At 46.5% G+C, this 19,220-nt stretch overlaps 1 protein-coding gene across 1 annotated transcript; it reads right to left on the reverse strand.

The window, feature by feature from the left end:
• Positions 1–17,227: 17,227 nt before the first annotated feature.
• On the reverse strand, positions 17,228–19,004 carry LOC142857373 (elongation factor 1-alpha 1). The gene has a single exon (XM_075985500.1). The coding sequence runs from the start codon at positions 18,935–18,937 to the stop codon at positions 17,549–17,551; it is 1,389 nt and encodes a 462-aa protein (XP_075841615.1). The 5' UTR covers positions 18,938–19,004; the 3' UTR covers positions 17,228–17,548.
• Between the last annotated feature and the right edge of the window lie 216 nt (positions 19,005–19,220).

A 19,220-nucleotide genomic window follows, 5' to 3' on the forward strand; every position in this document is an offset into this window, starting at 1 on the left:
GAGGATCAGGAGTTCAAGGCCACCCTCAGCTACTTTGCAAATTTTAGGTCGGCAATGAAACCCTGTCTCAAAACAAACAACCACAAATCCAAAAACGCTGTCAAGCGGCTGGAGAGATGGCTCAGCAGTTAAGAGTTATACTGCTTTTGCAGAGAACCCAGGTTTTGTTCCTAGCTCCTGTCTACATCAGACGGCTCACAACCGCAGACAGCTCCAGCTACAAGGATCTGATGCCCTCTTCTGGCTTCCATGAGAGCCTGCATTCCCATGCAATACACACAGGTGTGCATACACATACACAATTAGAACATAAACGTAAACCTTACAAATAAAAAGTCTTGTTGGAGAACTAGAAACCATAAAAAGCAAAGGGGATGCCAAAAAAGCAATTCTAGAAACAAAAAGTACAATTACCAAAATTAAAATTCAAAGGATATATTTAACAGAAATGAATGCTCTAAAAAAAAAAGGCTAGTCTAAAACTCAGTAGAGACAAAAAAATATGGAAAATACATGGGATAGAAGAGCATGTCTAGTTTGCTTCACCGTAGTCCCAGAAGAATGGGGTAGCTGCAATAGTCAACAGATCATAATCAGGTTACAGCAAGGCTGCCAGGCCGCAATACCAGCTGTGGGCTACCCTCCATGAGTTCTTCACCGTGGAAGGCTCTGAGCCCCGCCCCCAAACGATACAGGCCTTTGCCAACCAGAACCGTGTGGTGAGACCCAATTGCTGAAGACACACATGGGGGTTGCAGGACATAGAGAAACCAAGTTAGAACTGAGCTGGAAACTTCCTCTGCTGGTCAGCTTTTATAGCACCAGAAAGAGTCTCAGTGTCTTTCTCAGCTGTGGGACCAGTGTGTTACACTGTAGGTTGTCAGACAAGCTGTGCCTACAGGAGCAGCAGTGGTGTGACCATTCTGTGCGTAACCAAACCCTTTCTGATTGGATTTGGTGCCCGCTCCACAGACAGGAGCTCACTTTGAAAAGCCTATTCAAAATCAGAGGAAGCCATGGACTGTAGTTAAGTAAAGTACTGTTGTTGTTTTGGTGGTGTTGTTTGTTGTTGGCTCGGTATGCTCACCAAATTGCCTTCTAAATCACCATGTTTATGTCTGTAAATTGGGGGTCACAGTAGCTTTTTTTTTTTGTAGTGAGCTATAGTTTACCAAAGAGATATAACTGATCGAAGTTCTGAGAACCAGTTGACTGGTGAACAGTCAGCCTAAGGGGGATCTCTGTGTCAGCACATCTAAGCCCAAAGAACATTACTGAAGAGGGGGTGGAAGGAAAGTGAAAGCCTGGGGAAGTGTTTGGAACACCTTTAATCCCAGCAGTTGGGAGGCAGAGGAAGGTGGATCTCTGTGAGTTCAAAGACAACCTAATCTAAAGAGTAAATTCTAGGACAACCAAAGATACACAAGAGAAACCCTGTCTCAAAAATCCAAAAAGTAAAAATAAAAATAAAAGAAATAGAGTTTAAAATAAAGCCATGTAAATATGGGAAACACACAGAGAATCTGGATACTGTGTTATTAGGTTCTCTCTGAATAGTTTGAATGCTGAGGAAGGAGCAACAGCTGCTGAAAGATATTTGTTTATAAATGCTGCTGCATCAGTCTAAGATAGGTACTTTGAAAATACCTTGACTTCAAAATTTAAGTCAAAAGAAGTGTTACTTTGGAGAAGAGGTTTGCTTTTGTTTCCACAGGAAATGAGAGGCTGTGGATTCATTTGGGTTAAGAAAAATCAGGTTTGATCAAGGAAGATCCCCTGAGAAATCTCTGCTAGGAGGAATGGCTCAGGTGTCTGAGTTCTACATCCAGAACAGTTCAAAGACTGCAGCTCACAGGATACTCTAGTTACAACTTGATCATAATCTAAATTTTTCTTTAGGTCCCCATAAGATTATCAGCACCCCCAATCAGCAGGAAGTATCTTGAAAAACTATGCCCACATTCCCAAAAAATGGACTATGGATGTTTGCCTTTGTTTAGAATGTTGATTACAAGTTGTTATGGATAATGATCAGGAGAAAAACTAAACCAAGGATATTAGATTCAGAGCTCTTGTTTAAAAAAAGGGGAGGGAGTGCTGTGGGACAATGGTCTTTTATCCTGCCACTTGTATTATTTTTAATAAAATGCTGATTGGCCAGTAGCCAGGCAGGAAGTACAGGGGCAACCAGGCAGGAAGTAGAGGTGGGGCAATGAGAATTCTGGAAAGAGGGAAGTTTAAGTCTGCAGTTGTGACCCAGACGCAGAGGAAGCAAGATGTGACTGCTTTGCCAAATAAGGTACTGAGCCATCTGGCTAACACAGACAAGTATTATGGGCTAATATAAGTTATAAGAGTTAATAAGAAGCCTGAGATACTAAGCCTATCAGTTTATAATTAATGTAGACCTCTGTGTGATTTCTTTGGGATTTAATGACTGCAGAAACCAGGCAGGACAGAAAAACCTCAGTCAATACCACGCCCTGCTAATATAAATCTTAAAAAATAAACTAAAATGGAAGGACTAGCTGGGAAGAAGAAGGTTCATCAGGATTAGGAGGAGCCAAGAAAAAAGGGGGTGAATATGACCAAATATACACACACGAAATCAACATGGAACCCATTATCTAAGGTAATTAATGCAACTAATAAAACTTATTTTTTTAATTTTTTATGTGTATAGGCATCTTGTCTGCACATATGTCTGTGCATCTGTGCATGCCTAGTGCACACAGTGGGATAAAGGTGTTGAGTTCACTGGAACAAGAGTTAGAGACATTTATGAGCTGCCATGTGGGTACTGGGATTGAACCAAGGACCTTTGAAAGAGCAGCCAGTGCCCTTAACCACTGATCCATCTCTCCAATCCCTAAAATTTTTATTTATATTGTCTTTAATTACATGTGTGTGTAACTGTATATTGGCTTGCACACTTGAATGCAGTGTTTTCAGAGACCAGAAGATCACCTAGAGCTGGACATAGAGGCAGTTGTGAGCTGCCAGACCTCCCAACACGGATGCTAGGAACTGAACCTGGGTCCTCTGGGAGAAGTAAGTGGGTTCTTTATGGCCAAACCAACTCTCCAGTCCTGTAATAAAGACTTTTAAAAAAAATAAGCTTGGTTCAATATAGGAAAGTCAGTTAATGTAAATGAGCAGCCTATCAGCATAACGAGGGAAGTCATATGCTAATTAGAAGATGCAAAGTGTGAGGGCATGGTGTGAATGCAACATCTACTTAAGATTGGGCTGGAGAGATGGCTCAGTGGTTAAGAGCATTGCCTGCTCTTCCAAAGGTCCTGAGTTCAATTCCCAGCAACCACATGGTGGCTCACAACCATCTGTAATGAGATCTGGTGCCCTCTTCTGGCTTGCAGGCATACACGCAGACAGAATATTGTATACATAATAAATAAATAAATATTTAAAAAAAAAAAAAAACATTCTCGGTAAACAGGCTGAGGGTGTATCTCACTCGTAGATGGCTGGCCTAGCATGTACAAAGTCTAGTCCCAGCACCTCACAAAGCTGAGTATAACAGTACATGCCTGTAACCCCAGCAGTCCAGAGACAGAAATGGGAGGACCATTGTAAAGTCCTTCTTGCTACATAGTGAGTTCAAGTCAGTCCCAGGATACTTGAGACCCTGTTTCAAAAACATTAATAGCAAAATTAGAGGAATTGTGAATCTCTTGATTTGATGACTAGCATTCTGAGGTCTATAGCTTACACTACTGTGTAAATATTGAAGCATTTAATAGCTCGATCCTAACCGCTTTTCTTCTGAGGTTGGGTGGTGCAGGAAAATTGTCTGTATTCTGTCAATCATGTTTTAAATAAACGCTGATTGGCCAGGCAGGAAGTATAGGTGGGAAAACCAGACAGGAAGTAGAAATGATGCAATAGAACAGAAGAATTCTGGGAAGAAGGGAGCTGATTCCTCCCACTCCTGCCCAGACTACTGAAGCAGCAGGATGTGATCTGCCCCACTGGAAAAGGTACTGAGCTACATGGTTAATATAGATCAGAATAATGGGTTAATATAAGCTACAAGAGCTAATAAGTAGCCTGACCTAATGGGCCAATCAGCTTTATAACTTATAGAGATCTCTGTGTGATTTTCTTTGGGGCTTGCCGGCTGTGGGGTATTGGGCAGGACAGAAACCCCAACAAGCCCGCCCCCTTCATGTTACAACTGGGCATGAGAAAGACTATTTGTTGGTTTTATCCTGAACACATTAAGGTTACCATAAAGCGAGGTGAAAGTGGGAGCTGAAGAGATGGCTCATTGGTTAAGAGCACTGGCTGCTCTTGCAGAGGACCTCGGTTTGATTCCCAGCACCCATGTGTCAGCTCACAACCATGTGTGGTTTCAGTCCCAGGGGCCCGATGCCCTCTTCTGGCTCCCACAGGCACTGCATGCACATGGTGCATGGACAGATATGCAGGCAAACACCCCACACACATAAAATAAAAATAGACAAGAAGGTGAATGTGTCCAGTGCCATTATTCAGAGTTGATAAAGTCTATGTTATAGAAGAATTTACAAGACTCAGTAGACTAACTTCTTAAAATTCATAACAGAGTTTAAGTAGGTTAATGAGTTTCAAAAATCGATATACGAAAACCAATTTTATTGCTATGTACTGACCACATACCAGACAAGAGCAGAGAAAAATAACCATCTATATCATCATAGATGGTCAAATATCTAGTTATAAATCTAATAAACTAAATGAAAAGCCTGTACAAAGAAGCTTTTTAAATTAAAAGACCTAAATAAATAGTGTGCTATATCATTTTATTGGGTTAATGTTAGTTTCAATCCATGTATTTGGTGTCTTTATGATCCAAATGGAATGTTCTGTTCTTTTTCTCTTGGGAACTTATATTTTACATGGAAATAATGACTCGAGTACAGCAAAGATGCTCCGGAAGAACAGGTAGGGTCTCAGTCCACCTGATACCAAGACCTTTAGGAGTCTTGAGAAGATGGTGCCTTGGGCAGAGAGCATAGCATATAAGCATGAGGGCCAGAGTTCAGATCCCTAACCTGTAAGCAGAGGTTTCTCTCCCACCCGCCAGTTTCTGAATAACCACTCAGAGGCTTAATATTAATTATAAATGTTTAACCAATGACTCAGGCTTATTAGTAGCTAGCTCTTACATTTAAATTAACCCATGTCTATTAATCTGTGTATTGCCACATGGTGGTGGCATTACCTCATTTTCTAGATGCCTTGTTTCCTAGGCGGCTGGCTGGTATCTCCCAGACACCACCCTTCGCCTATATATTTGCTTGAATTTCCCACCTGGCTCTATCCTGCCTTGCCAGTATTAAACTCTACAGTTTATCCCCCCTCCAGTCCCCCACCCCCCGGCTTGTGTGTGTGACTTGTGTGGAGGTCAGAGGACAACCTGAGAGAGGCAGTTCTTTCCTTCCGCCATGTGGTCCCTGGGGACTCAACTCTGGTCTTCTGGCTCGGCAACAAGTGCCACTGAGCCAGCCATCCATGAACCCTATAGATACCATGACCTTCCCCACACATAGAAATCTGTAATAAGGTTTAAATCAGGCACTGAGAGATTAACTGTGACTATGATAAAATACAACTGTTTTCCAATATATTGAATGAGCTCTTCTCTCAGAAAGGACTCCTAGGGCTGGCTGCGGCTCAGCTGGTAGAGTGCTTGACCAGCATGCACCACAGAAATGGGCTGTGGTGGTACAAGCCTAGAGTCCCAGCACTCCTGAGGCAGAGGCAGGAAGATCAGAAATTCAAGGTCATTCTCTTTAGTGTGGGCAGTTTGAGGCTAGCCTGGGCAACAGAAAATCTGTCAAGAAAGAAAGGGAGGAAGGGAAGGAGAAAGAGAGAATGAGAGAGAAAGGTAAGGGGAAGAAAGAAAAGAAGGGAGGAGAATCCAACGTATAAACAACACCTCTCTTCTTGGTTTTCAGCAGTGTGTTCCCATATAAGGGCCAAGAGAGAAAGAACTCATTCTCTCATGCCTTCCAATGCACCTGGACTACATTTCCCATGTGTTTCCTTACACACACACACACACACACACACACACACACCTGGACTACATTTCCCATCTGTTTCCTTACACACACACACACACACACACACCTGGACTACATTTCCCATCTGTCTCCTTACACACACACACACACACACCTGGACTACATTTCCCATCTGTCTCCTTACACACACACACATACACACACACACCTGGACTACATTTCCCATCTGTCTCCTTACACACACACATACACACACACACACACACACACACACACACACACACACACACACACCTGGACTACATTTCCCATCTGTTTCTGTCTTTTTTTTTTAATTAACCTGACCCATGGTTAAGTCATCTGAGAAAACCTCAGATGTCAAACCTCAGATGTCCCCAGAAGTCTGGCCTTCGAGCAAGCCTGTGGGGCATTTTCTTGATTATCAATTGTGTGCGAATGATGCAGTCTCTGGGCAGGTGGTCCCAGGTGTATAACAAAGCAGGCTGAGAAAGCCATGGATGGAGCCAGCCAGTAAGCAGCCTTCCTCCATGGCCTCTGCTTCAGTTCCTGCCTCCAGGTTCCTGCCTTGAGTTCCTGCCATTCTTCCCTCAGTGAGGAAGCATGACCCAGGAGTTGTAAGATGAACTAAAGTCTTCCTCACACAGGCTGCCTTTGGTCATGGTGTTTGTCAGAGCCATAGACATACTATGACACTACCCTCCCTAGAGATCTCGTGGACACATGGCTTCTTGCCCAATAGCATGTGAGAATACGCACAGCTTGCACCTAAAGTCCTTCCCCACCAGGACCTCAACTCTTTAACACCCATTAAGTGGACAAAATGAGAAGCAGGGAAGGGAATGGGAGAGAGCCTGAGTTCTTACCCCCTCTAAGGAGCAGACTCCCATGCTGCCCCATGGCAGGACTAAAGAGTAGATTACTCCGATTAATCTAGAGAAATGGCTCAGTGGGCTGGAGAGCATGCAGCTCTTCCAGAGTTCCGTCACCAGCACTGGCGTTGTGTTGGGTGACTCACAACAGCCTGTAATGCCATCTTGGGAGGGGGGATAGGACCTGATGCTCTCCTCTTGTCTCTGTAGGCACTACACACATGCACACGCACATGCACGTGCACACACACATGCACATACACACACACGCACGCATGCACACACACAGAGAAAGAGAAACACACACACCAATGGTTACTTACTTACTTTACCTTATATGCTCCTGGCTCTGGTTGCCTGAGCAACAGTGACTTCAGTTTCTGCCCCTTCCCTGCCTTCTCACCTTGTGCCATCACAGAGAACAGCACCACCCAGTAAAGGGCAGAGTCTACTTCCTTGGAATCGGAGTAGACATGACACTTTCCTGTAACTGCCAACTGACGCGGTCTTCCTGACCAAGGAAAGCCAGAAACACAGTGCCTAAAGCATTCTTTCTTATACAGTCATCACGGACTCTCGAGCATAAACGAAAGTCCCTGCCACAGACCGCTCTTTAAACCTCGCTAGAGCCAGCTGTGATCATGTTCTGCTTACCAAAGCCTTCTTTTCTCTCATCGAAGGCTGGTAAGCTGAGCGCCTATTACTAGTCTGTAATGGTCTGGATTCTCAGCTCCCTGACATTTGGGGTGACCTAGGGGTGACACCTTTGGGTGTATCTGTGAATGTATGGGGATACGCGGGAAGAGAGAATCTTACCTGAGGAACTGCTTCCATCAGATTGACTGTAGGCAAGCCTGTGGGACATTTTCTTGATTAATGTTTGATGTCGGTGGGTGGGTGGTGCCACCCTTGAGCAGGAGGTCCTGGCTATCTAAGAAAGGCAGCCGAATGTGAGCCAAGAACAAGCCAGGATGCAACTTCCCTCCATCGTTCCCGCCTTGACTTTCCCTGTACAGGGACCAGGATGCTAAGCCAAATAACCTGTTCCTCCTTTGCTTGCTTTTGGCCATGGTGTTTATCTCAGCAGCAGAAAACAAGGAGGACTGTCCCTATGGTCAAGAGCACACAGCAGCAGGCAATCCGCTAGAAAGAGGTTCTAAAAGGAAGCAATGTGTCCCCGCTCGTCTCCTCTTCTTTTTTCCTAAACCTGTTGCTGTTACTGCCATCAGACTCCAGCTTCATCCGCTTCCAACCCAGACTCAGAGCCAGTGGCGCCCCAGGAGCTCCAAGCCTTCAGTTCTGGATTGGGACTGCTAAAGCCGCTGGCTCCATGGACTGAGCAGCCGCAGGATTCTTGCCTCTCTCTCACGGAAATGGCCACTGCTGAAGTGCTCAGGCCTTTATAATATATACTATATATTATCTGTATAATATATGTGGAAACATTCCCTGGGTTCTGTTCTGCCTACAAGGTTGTCTTTTAAATATTATTTTGAAATGATACATGAACATCCTTGGAGTGAGGTTTCTCCCTATGTGGGGATTGCCGCCAGAGACTGGCTTCCAGGAAACACAATCGAGCGACAAATGCATATGTTTTCAGTCTCTGTCGTCAGATTCCTTGATTCTTCCCCGGAACAGCCTACTCTGTTCACACCCCAGGCCCAGGAGCAGGACCCCACCCCACCCTACCCCCGCTCCCAAGCATCTCTGGGCTGTGGGAGCCACATCGCCAGTGGCTCACAAAGATGGCCTCAGTGTCTGTGCGACCGTCACTCAAACATCACTGGGGTAAACTTGGCTTTGAACTTTCTTCAGTCCACGTCAGTGCTTCTCGGCCTTCCTCATGCTGTGGTGACCCCCAAACCGTAAAATTAGTTCATTGCCACTTCATAACCGTAAGTTTGCTAGCGTTATGGATCATAATGTAAATAAATGACATACAGGCTACCTGATATGTGACCCCCGTGAATGGGTCATTTGATCGCCAAAGAGGTCGTGACCCACAGGTTGAGAACCGCTGGTCTATGCGCTGTCAAAGCAAGCACTACTGAGCATGGGGAAATTATTTATATTTCTCTTGTGGATTCTCTTCCCCTACATTTGCCCATTTTTCTTTTGGGTTAGTGGATTTAATTAATTTCACCGCAATTTATTAATATCCTTGTTACCTTTAGGGTGTTAACCATTTTTCCTATCTTGTTGCAAATCTTTATTTTATTATTATTTTGACTTTATCTTGTTAAGCATGTTCCTTTTGGACATACGGACATCCGCTCTACAAAATTCAACACATCTGTCTTTTCCCTAGCAATTCATTCTTGCACTTAGAAGCACAGAGAGTCTTTCTGTACCCAGAAGTTATTAAATATTCATCTGGTCTTCTACACTTTTATTGTATAATAGTAAGCCCACATTTTACTCAAGTCCATTTGGAATTTATTTTCATTTATCATGTTAAGATGAAGCTCCAAATTGATATTGTTCTTCCAAACGGCTCAGGCATAAATCCAGCTGGTATGACATTGCATTCTGCTGTGTGATATTATCAAGACTGGCTATTCCCACGCTAAGGCTGCACTTTAAATTATGTCAGCTCCATCTCGTTTAAGATGAGGTATTTTTGCTTTTTAAATTTATGTATTTTTATGGAATGTGTCTGAGTACGTATGTAAGCATACCTTATGTGTGCAGTGCTCAAAGAGGCCAGGAGAGGGCATCAGAGCCACTGGACCTGGAGCTAGACAATTGCAAACAGCCAAACGGGTGCTGAGAACTGAACCTGGGTCTTCTCCAAAGGCAAACAGTTCTCTTAGCCAATAAGCCATCTCTCCAACCCCTCAATGAAGTCTTGGTATGTTGCCCATGTGTCTAGCTGAGTGCCATGATTTTACTATCTCATCGCCTGTGTGTGGGCACAGCACTGAGAGTCTCTGTGGCTGGTAGAATCCAGATACATATCTGGTGAAAGAAGGAGTGGAGGGATGGACAGATGAACGAATGGATGGCTCAACAAGTAAACAGAGGACTGTAGCATCTTAGCCCTGATCTGGGTGATGATCATTTATGTCAAGAAACACAGGTCTGGAGAGATGGCTCAGAGGTTAAGAGCACTGCCTCCTGTTCCAAAGGTCCTGAGTTCAATTCCCAGCAACCACATGGTGGCTCACAACCATCTGTAATAAGATCTGGTGCCCCCTCTGGCCTGAAGAACAATGTATATCTAATGAATAAATAAATCTTTAAAAAAAAAAAAAAAGAAACACAGTCATCTCCGTCCTCTGTGAAGTAGATGAAAATGAAACAGTTGGCTCACCCTGTGCTGGATGACCTTCGACACAGACCCAAACACTAAAACCCAGTGGCTTAAGCAGCATCCATGGGTCAGTGAGGTGGTTCAGTAGGTAAAGGTGTTTGTACCAAATTTAAATATTAAAAAGAAAGCAGCAGCCATGTTCTTTAGGGGCCTGGAGGTGTGCCCAGCATGCATGAAGCCCCAGGTGCAAGCAAGCCCTTGACCAACCAACCCTTCTCCAGCCCTCAGCTCGGCTCTAACAATGAGAACAGTCGTCAACGGAAGACACATATGGAAGGCTCAAGAGACGGCTCATAACATTTGCTATTATTGCAGAGGACCAGATTCAGTTCCCAGCACATGCAAGGTGGCTCACAATACCTGTGACTCCAGTTTCAAAGGACTTAATGCCCTCTTTTGGTCTCCATAGGTGGCTCCATAGGCAGCAAGCACATGTATGTGCACAGACACACATGCAGGCTAGACACTCATAGAAATTAAAAATAATAACATTTTTTTGTTTTGTTTTTCGAGACAGGGTTTCTCTGTAGCTTTGGAGCCTGTCCTGGAACTAGCTCTGTAGGCCAGATTGGCCTTGAACTCAGAATCCACCTGCCTCTGCCTCCCAAGTGCTGGGATTAAAGGTGAGCCCAGTTAAAAATGACAACATTTTTAAAAAGGAAGACATAGACAAAATATATGAACAGAGACCACTTATACAGTGTGAGAAAGTATAATAGAGTGGGAACAGAGCTGGGGATTATAGCCGTAAAATTAGTAAACAGTCATCAAAACTCTGAGAATGGGACTGAGGGTGTGGTTCAGTGGTAGAGCCCCTGCCTAGAATCCCCCAGTGAGGGGCTGGGGTGTGGCTCAGTGGTAGAGCCCCTGCCTAGAATCCTCCAGTGAGAGGCTGGGGTGTGACTCAGTGGCAGAGCCTCTGCCTAGAATCCCCCAGTGAGGGGCTGGGGTGTGGCTCAGTGGTAGAGCCCCTGCCTAGAATCCCCCAGTGAGGGGCTGGGGTGTGGCTCAGTGGTAGAGCCCCTGCCTAGAATCCCCCAGTGAGGGGCTGGGGTGTGGCTCAGTGGTAGAGCCCCTGCCTAGAATCCCCCAGTGAGGGGCTGGGGTGTGACTCAGTGGCAGAGCCCCTGCCTAGAATCCCCCAGTGAGGGGCTGGGGTGTGGCTCAGTGGTAGAGCCCCTGCCTAGAATCCCCCAGTGAGGGGCTGGGGTGTGAGGCTGGTGAGAACACTTGCTTATCATGTATAAGGCCCTGGATTTGATCCCAGTAGGTGGAGTTTTTCTGTGTCCCAGCCGTCAATCCCAAATAACCACAAGAGACTTAATGTTAATTATAATGTTCAACTAAAAGCTTAGGCTTGTCCTCAGCCAGCTCTTTCAACCTAAGTTAACCCATTTCTATTAACCCATGTTCGCCCCAAGGGTTGTTTACTTCATCTATGAACTTCCTTGGTTGCTTCTTCCACATCCTGCTTGTGACTCTCAAGACTCTGCCCTTCTTCTTCCCAGCATCCTCTGTGTCTGGCTGTCCTGCCTATCCCTCCTGCCTAGCTATGGGCCAGTCAGCTCTTTTATCAAACCAATCAGAAGGCACCTTGGCAAAGACATATCTTCACAGTGTACGGAAAGATGATTCCACATTTCCTTTTTGTCTAATTAAAAAAGATTTTAAACTGGGCAGTGGTGGTACATGCCTTTAATTTCAGCACTCGGGAGGCAGAGACAGGTGGATATCTGTGAGTTCAAGGACAGCCTGGTCTACAAGAGCTAGTTTCAGGACAGGGTCCAAAGCTACAGAGAAACCTTGTCTCAACCCCCCCCCCCAAAAAAAAAGAAAGAAAGAAAGAAAAAAAGAAAAAGAAAAAGATTTTATCTTTTAAGTTCCTCTGTAACATTGGGACATCCATCTTTGGCCTACAGGTCTAATATATCTGACAGACTTTTCTGAGAAGCAGGAAATTTTGAGGGATTCTCCTGCTTTGTCTTGGCAAAAGTCTTAGATTATTAAACTTTGTAAATGCCATATTCTGTAGTCTTTGAAATGTTTGAAGACCATCTCTCTATCTAAATATAACTGTTTGCCGGGCAATGGTGGCGCACGCCTTTAATCCCAGCACTCGGGAGGCAGAGGCAGGTGGATCTCTGTGAGTTCGAGACCAGCCTGGTCTACAGAGCTAGTTCCAGGACAGGCTCCAAAGCCACAGAGAAACCCTGTCTCGAAAAACCAAAAAAAAATAAAAAAAATAAAAAAAATAAAAAAAATAAATATAACTGTTTAACCTTGAAAACATACCTAATATGACTACAAGTTTGCTTATTATAGATGACTAACTACTAATTATATATATATATATATATATATATTGGTTTTTTGAGACAGGGTTTCTCTGTGGCTTTGGAGCCTGTCCTGGAACTAGCTCTTGTAGACCAGGCTGATCTCCAACTCACAGAGATCCGCCTGCCTCTGCCTCCCGAGTGCTGGGATTAAAGGCGTGCACCACCACCGCCTGGCTCTAACTTATATTTTTAATTATACATTATATTTTTAAATGAGTTGCATAAACACAATATCCCAAAAAAGAGCAGAAACACATAAATAGTAAAACAAAATTAAATTTGTATCAATAAACCAAAATCCGTTCCTTCCAATGATAGACTTAGGAAGCGTCATCCTGGTGAGTTCACAGCTGTCCCTCAGAAGGAAGCAGAGTGACGACACCACGTGATGTTGGAGGCTATTCAGAAAAGGCCGCAGCACCGCTGCCTGGACCTTTGGGGACGTCTGCTTGGGAGGGGCGTCCCAAGCAGTCCCCCCATGCTCAAGTGGCCATGGGTACTTAGACATGTGAATGAGCCACCTGGAGCCTCAGCACAGTGCTGCTGGCTTTCGACTGCACACCAAGAGGCGACTGTGAAAAGCCTTTTGAACCTCGGGTGGTGCGTGGAATGAGTGTGGTCATAAATGTTGGCCAACCCAGCGCTCAGGAGGTGGATGCAGGAGAATCAGAATTCTGTTCATTGCCCTCTTTGGCTACATCTCAAGTTTGTGACCAGCCTGGATTACATGATAGATGGTCTCAAAAAAAATAGGGGAGGGGGCTGGAGATGGCTCAGTGACTAAGAGAACTTACTGCTCTTTCAGAGGACCAGAGCCCACAATTCCAGGAGATTAGATGCCCACTTCTGACCTCTGTGTATACTGCACACATGCGGTGGACTTACATACAGGCAAAACACTCATACACATAAACATAAGTAAGAACTTTTAAAGATAAAGATGAAACCTTTTTTAAATTAGAGGAAAATAATAGCAGGTCTCAAGTTGTTACTTCGGGAGGGGGTATAAACTGCTTTGTGGCCACAGGCAACCGCAGACTGGGATTGCAAACGTGATTTAATTCTAAAGAGAGAGGACATAGGATGTGAATCAGGGACCTGGGGAGGGTCAGCAGATGGGCCCAGACTGCTGTCAATCAATCAGGGACCTGGTGGGGGTCAGCAGATGGGTCCAGACTGCTGTCAATCAGGGACCTGGGGAGGGTCAGCAGATGGGGCCAGACTGTTGTCAATCAATCAGGGACCTGGGGAGGGTCAGAGATGGGCCCAGACTGCTGTCAATCAGGGACCTGGGGAGGGTCAGAGATGGGCCCAGACTGCTGTCAATCAGGGACCTGGGGAGGGTCAGCAGATGGGGCCAGACTGCTGTCAATCAATCAGGGACCTGGGGAGGGTCAGCAGATGGGCCAGACTGCTGTCAATCAATCAGGGACCTGGTGTGGACCAGCAGATGGGCCCAGACTGCTGTCAATCAATCAGGGACCTGGTGGGGGTCAGCAGATGGGGCCAGACTGCTGTCAATCAATCAGGGACCTGGGGAGGGTCAGCAGATGGGGCCAGACTGCTGTCAATCAATCAGGGACCTGGTGGGGGTCAGCAGATGGGTCCAGACTGCTGTCAATCACTCAGGGACCTGGGGAGGGTCAGCAGATGGGCCCAGACTGCTGTCAATCAGGGACCTGGGGAGGGTCAGCAGATGGGCCCAGACTGCTGTCAATCAGGGACCTGGGGAGGGTCAGAGATGGGCCCAGACTGCTGTCAATCACTCAGGGACCTGGGGAGGGTCAGAGATGGGCCCAGACTGCTGTCAATCAGGGACCTGGGGAGGGTCAGCAGATGGGGCCAGACTGCTGTCAATCACTCAGGGACCTGGGGAGGGTCAGAGATGGGGCCAGACTGCTGTCAATCAATCAGGGACCTGGGGAGGGTCAGAGATGGGGCCAGACTGCTGTCAATCAATCAGGGACCTGGGGAGGGTCAGCAGATGGGCCCAGACTGCTGTCAATCAATCAGGGACCTGGGGAGGGTCAGCAGATGGGGCCAGACTGCTGTCAATCACTCAGGGACCTGGGGAGGGTCAGAGATGGGCCCAGACTGCTGTCAATCAGGGACCTGGGGAGGGTCAGCAGATGGGGCCAGACTGCTGTCAATCACTCAGGGACCTGGGGAGGGTCAGAGATGGGGCCAGACTGCTGTCAATCAATCAGGGACCTGGGGAGGGTCAGCAGATGGGGCCAGACTGCTGTCAATCACTCAGGGACCTGGGGAGGGTCAGAGATGGGGCCAGACTGCTGTCAATCAATCAGGGACCTGGGGAGGGTCAGCAGATGGGGCCAGACTGCTGTCAATCAATCAGGGACCTGGGGAGGGTCAGCAGATGGGGCCAGACTGCTGTCAATCAGGGACCTGGGGAGGGTCAGAGATGGGCCCAGACTGCTGTCAATCAGGGACCTGGGGAGGGTCAGCAGATGGGGCCAGACTGCTGTCAATCAATCAGGGACCTGGGGAGGGTCAGAGATGGGGCCAGACTGCTGGTTCATTAGGGAATGGTGCTGGCCCCTTTGGGCTGCGTCCACCTGAGACCTGTTCCTCAGCACCTCTTAACACCAGCTCCTGCATCTCAGGCTACCGCTTACCTCCTCCCCTGGGAAACAGAGGAGGAGGAGGAAGTGAGAGGCCACAGCGATCCTCCCTGTTTCTCTGTTGGGGCCTCCACACACTTCCTCTCCAGCCTCTTTGTTCCTCCAGCCTCAGTGGTGGCAATTTCCTGTGACTGCTCATTTCCGATTACTTCACGGGCTCCTGCTTGGCCCGGAGGAAATGGTAATATTTCTCCCTTAAACACTGGAAGGTTCGAATGCAAAGGGACCTTCCGCATTGTCCTTGTCATCTGTCTGCCTCAAGGCAGAGCATAAATCCTCCTTTACCAGAGACAATTTGTTCTCAACTCACAACCAGGCACCAGGGATCTGCAAGCGAACCTGGCCTCACTAAATTCCCTGCACATGTTTCCACTGCACTGTCTACAGTCCTCACGCTTTGCCCTTGCTCTAAGATTCACTCCTCTTTGTCTAAAAAGTATAAAGGCATCTTGCTATGGTAGATTTCTTTGGATTTCACTCTCTGGGGGAAAGCTCCATGTGAATATAAATTTGATTAAATTTTCATCTTGTAGCTGGTGTGGTGGTGCTTTCTGGTCATCCTACTGCTGGGGAGCTAAGGCCAAAGGTTCAAGAGTTCAAGGCTACCCTCAGCTACAAAGGGAGCTTGGGGCCAACCTGAGCTATATGAGACTCTGACTAAAAATCAAATAAAATAAGCCAGGTGTGGGGGCACATGCCATTAATCCTGGCACTCAGGAGGAAGAGGCAGGAGGATCTCTGTGAGTTCAAGGCCAGCCTGATCTACAAAAGGAGTTCCAGAACAGCCCGGACTACACAGAGAAACCCTGTCTTAAAAAATCACCAAATAGCCGGGCGGTGGTGGCGCATGCCTTTAATCCCAGCACTCGGGAGGCAGAGGCAGGCGGATCTCTGTGAGTTCGAGACCAGCCTGGTCTACAAGAGCTAGTTCCAGGACAGGCTCCAAAACCACAGAGAAACCCTCTCTCGAAAAAAAAAAATCACCAAATAATAATAATAATAAAACAAGTGAACCACATGGGTGCGCCTGTGTGACCAACAGCAGGGAGAGCTGAGCTCCAGCGAGCAAACAAAGGCAGCCTGCCAGCCAGCCCTGTAAAGATCAGTGAGAAGTGGGCAGCTCGGATCCCCAGTGTCCACGCTGAAAGCCGGTGTGGCACGGGTGCCTGTAGCCCCAGCCCTCAGGAGACAGAGACAGGCAGAACCCATGGGCTCACTGGTCAGCCTGTCTACCCCAAACAGCAAGCTCCTGGCTTAGTGAAAGACCCTGCCTAAAAGGAAGGTAAAGAGACTAGAGAGACAGCTCAGCAGTTAAGGGCACTAGCTGCTTTTTCCAGAGGACACGGGTTCAATCCCCAGAACCCACATGGTGGCTCATAGTGGTCTGTAACCCCAGCTCTAGGGAATCTGAGGGTGCCATGCATGTTCATGTTAAATTAAAAAAATAAAGAAAGAAAGGAGAGGAGAGGAGAGGAGAGGAGAGGAGAGGAGAGGAGAGGAAAGGAAGACTACTCCTAGTGGTGGAGGAGAAAGTTTATTACAGATAAAAGGGAGAGCACAGGGGGCTGGAGAGATGGCTCAGCGGTTAAGAGCATTGCCTGTTCTTCCAAAGGTCCTGAGTTCAATTCCCAGCAACCTCATGGTGGCTCACAACCATCTGTAATGAGATCTGGTGCCCTCTTCTGGCCTGCAGACATACACACAGACAAAATATTGTATACATAATAAATAAATAAATAAATAAATAAATAAATAAATAAATAAATGTTTTTTTTTTTAAAAAGGGGGGGAGCACAGCCAGAAGCAGACATCTGGGGAAATCCAGAGTGGTCATGACCTGAACCCTGTGAGTGAGGAACCAGGGAGGCAGGAGTGAGGAAGGGAGTGGGGGATGGGGAGGTGGGGGTGGTGACCAGGTACATCAGTCAGGAGGGGTAGGGGATGGGGTGTGCCAGCCATACCTGTAACAGGTAGGGACTGAGGGATGCTGGGAGACTCTGACAGCCAGGTCTACTTTGATTGTTTTTTTTTTTTTTTTTTTTTTTTTTTTTCTCATTAAACTTGTTTTAATGGGTCTCAAAATTCTGTGACAGATTTTTGGTCAAGTTGTTTCCATTAAAAAGTACTGATTTTGAAAACTAATAACTTAAAACTGCCACACACAAAAAAAATGGTCCACAAAACATTCTCCTTTCCTTCTGAAGGTTTTACGATGCATTGTTATCATTAACCAGTCTTTTACTATTAAACTTAAATGGCCAATTGAGACAAACAGTTCTGAGACCGTTCTTCCACCACTGATTAAGACTGGGGTGGCAGGTGTTAGGGATAATATTCATTTAGCCTTCTGAGCTTTCTGGGCAGACTTGGTGACCTTGCCAGCTCCAGCAGCCTTCTTGTCCACAGCTTTGATGACACCCACAGCAACTGTCTGCCTCATGTCACGAACAGCAAAACGACCCAGTGGAGGATAGTCAGAGAAGCTCTCGACACACATGGGCTTGCCGGGAACCATATCAACAATGGCTGCATCACCAGACTTCAAGAATTTCGGGCCATCTTCCAGCTTCTTGCCAGAACGACGATCAATCTTTTCTTTAAGCTCAGCAAACTTGCATGCTATGTGAGCTGTGTGACAATCTAGTACAGGAGCATAGCCAGCACTAATTTGGCCTGGGTGGTTCAGGATAATCACCTGAGCAGTGAAGCCAGCAGCTTCCATTGGTGGGTCATTTTTGCTGTCACCAGCAACGTTGCCACGTCTAACATCTTTGACAGACACGTTCTTCACATTGAAGCCCACGTTGTCCCCAGGAAGAGCTTCACTCAAAGCTTCATGGTGCATTTCAACAGACTTTACTTCTGTTGTCACATTGACTGGAGCAAAGGTCACCACCATGCCAGGTTTTAAAACACCGGTCTCCACTCGGCCCACAGGGACAGTCCCAATACCACCAATTTTATAGACATCCTGGAGGGGCAGTCGCAGAGGCTTGTCAGTTGGACGAGTTGGAGGCAGGATACAATCCAAAGCTTCCAACAGGGTGGTTCCACTGGAACTACCATCTTTGCGAGTGACTTTCCATCCCTTGAACCAAGGCATATTAGCACTTGGCTCCAGCATGTTGTCACCATTCCAACCAGAAATTGGCACAAATGCTACTGTGTCAGGGTTGTAGCCAATTTTCTTAATGTAGGTGCTGACTTCCTTAACAATTTCCTCGTATCTCTTCTGGCTGTAGGGTGGCTCGGTGGAATCCATTTTGTTGACACCAACAATTAGCTGTTTCACACCCAGGGTGTAAGCCAGAAGTGCATGCTCACGGGTCTGCCCATTCTTGGAAATACCGGCTTCGAATTCACCAACACCAGCAGCAACAATCAGGACAGCACAGTCAGCCTGTGATGTGCCTGTAATCATGTTTTTGATGAAGTCTCTGTGTCCTGGGGCATCAATGATAGTAACATAGTACTTGCTGGTCTCAAACTTCCACAGGGAGATGTCAATAGTGATACCACGCTCACGCTCAGCTTTCAGTTTGTCCAAGACCCAGGCATACTTGAAGGAGCCTTTTCCCATCTCGGCAGCCTCCTTCTCAAACTTCTCGATGGTTCGTTTGTCGATTCCACCACACTTGTAGATCAGGTGGCCGGTTGTAGTGGACTTGCCGGAATCGACGTGTCCAATGACGACGATGTTAATGTGAGTCTTTTCCTTTCCCATTTTGGCTTTGAATTAGCGGTGGTTTTCACAACACCTGCGTTCTGACGGCAAACCCGTTGCGAAAAAGCTACTTTGATTGTTAAAAAGGCATCTTGGTCGTTTGTCCAGGGCTTGTGACTCAGCATCCCAGCCTTTGGTTGCTAATAAATGAATGATAAAGGGTGAGGTGACCTTTTCTATCACTACTTCCTGCTGACATTGGGGTGTCATAGGGGGGTGAGGCGACCTTTTCTATCACTACTTCCTGCTGGCATTGGGGTGTCATAGCAGGGAACCCAAAAGG

The sequence above is a fragment of the Microtus pennsylvanicus genome, chromosome 1, assembly GCF_037038515.1.
Source record: "Microtus pennsylvanicus isolate mMicPen1 chromosome 1, mMicPen1.hap1, whole genome shotgun sequence".
Classification (NCBI taxonomy): domain Eukaryota; kingdom Metazoa; phylum Chordata; class Mammalia; order Rodentia; family Cricetidae; genus Microtus; species Microtus pennsylvanicus.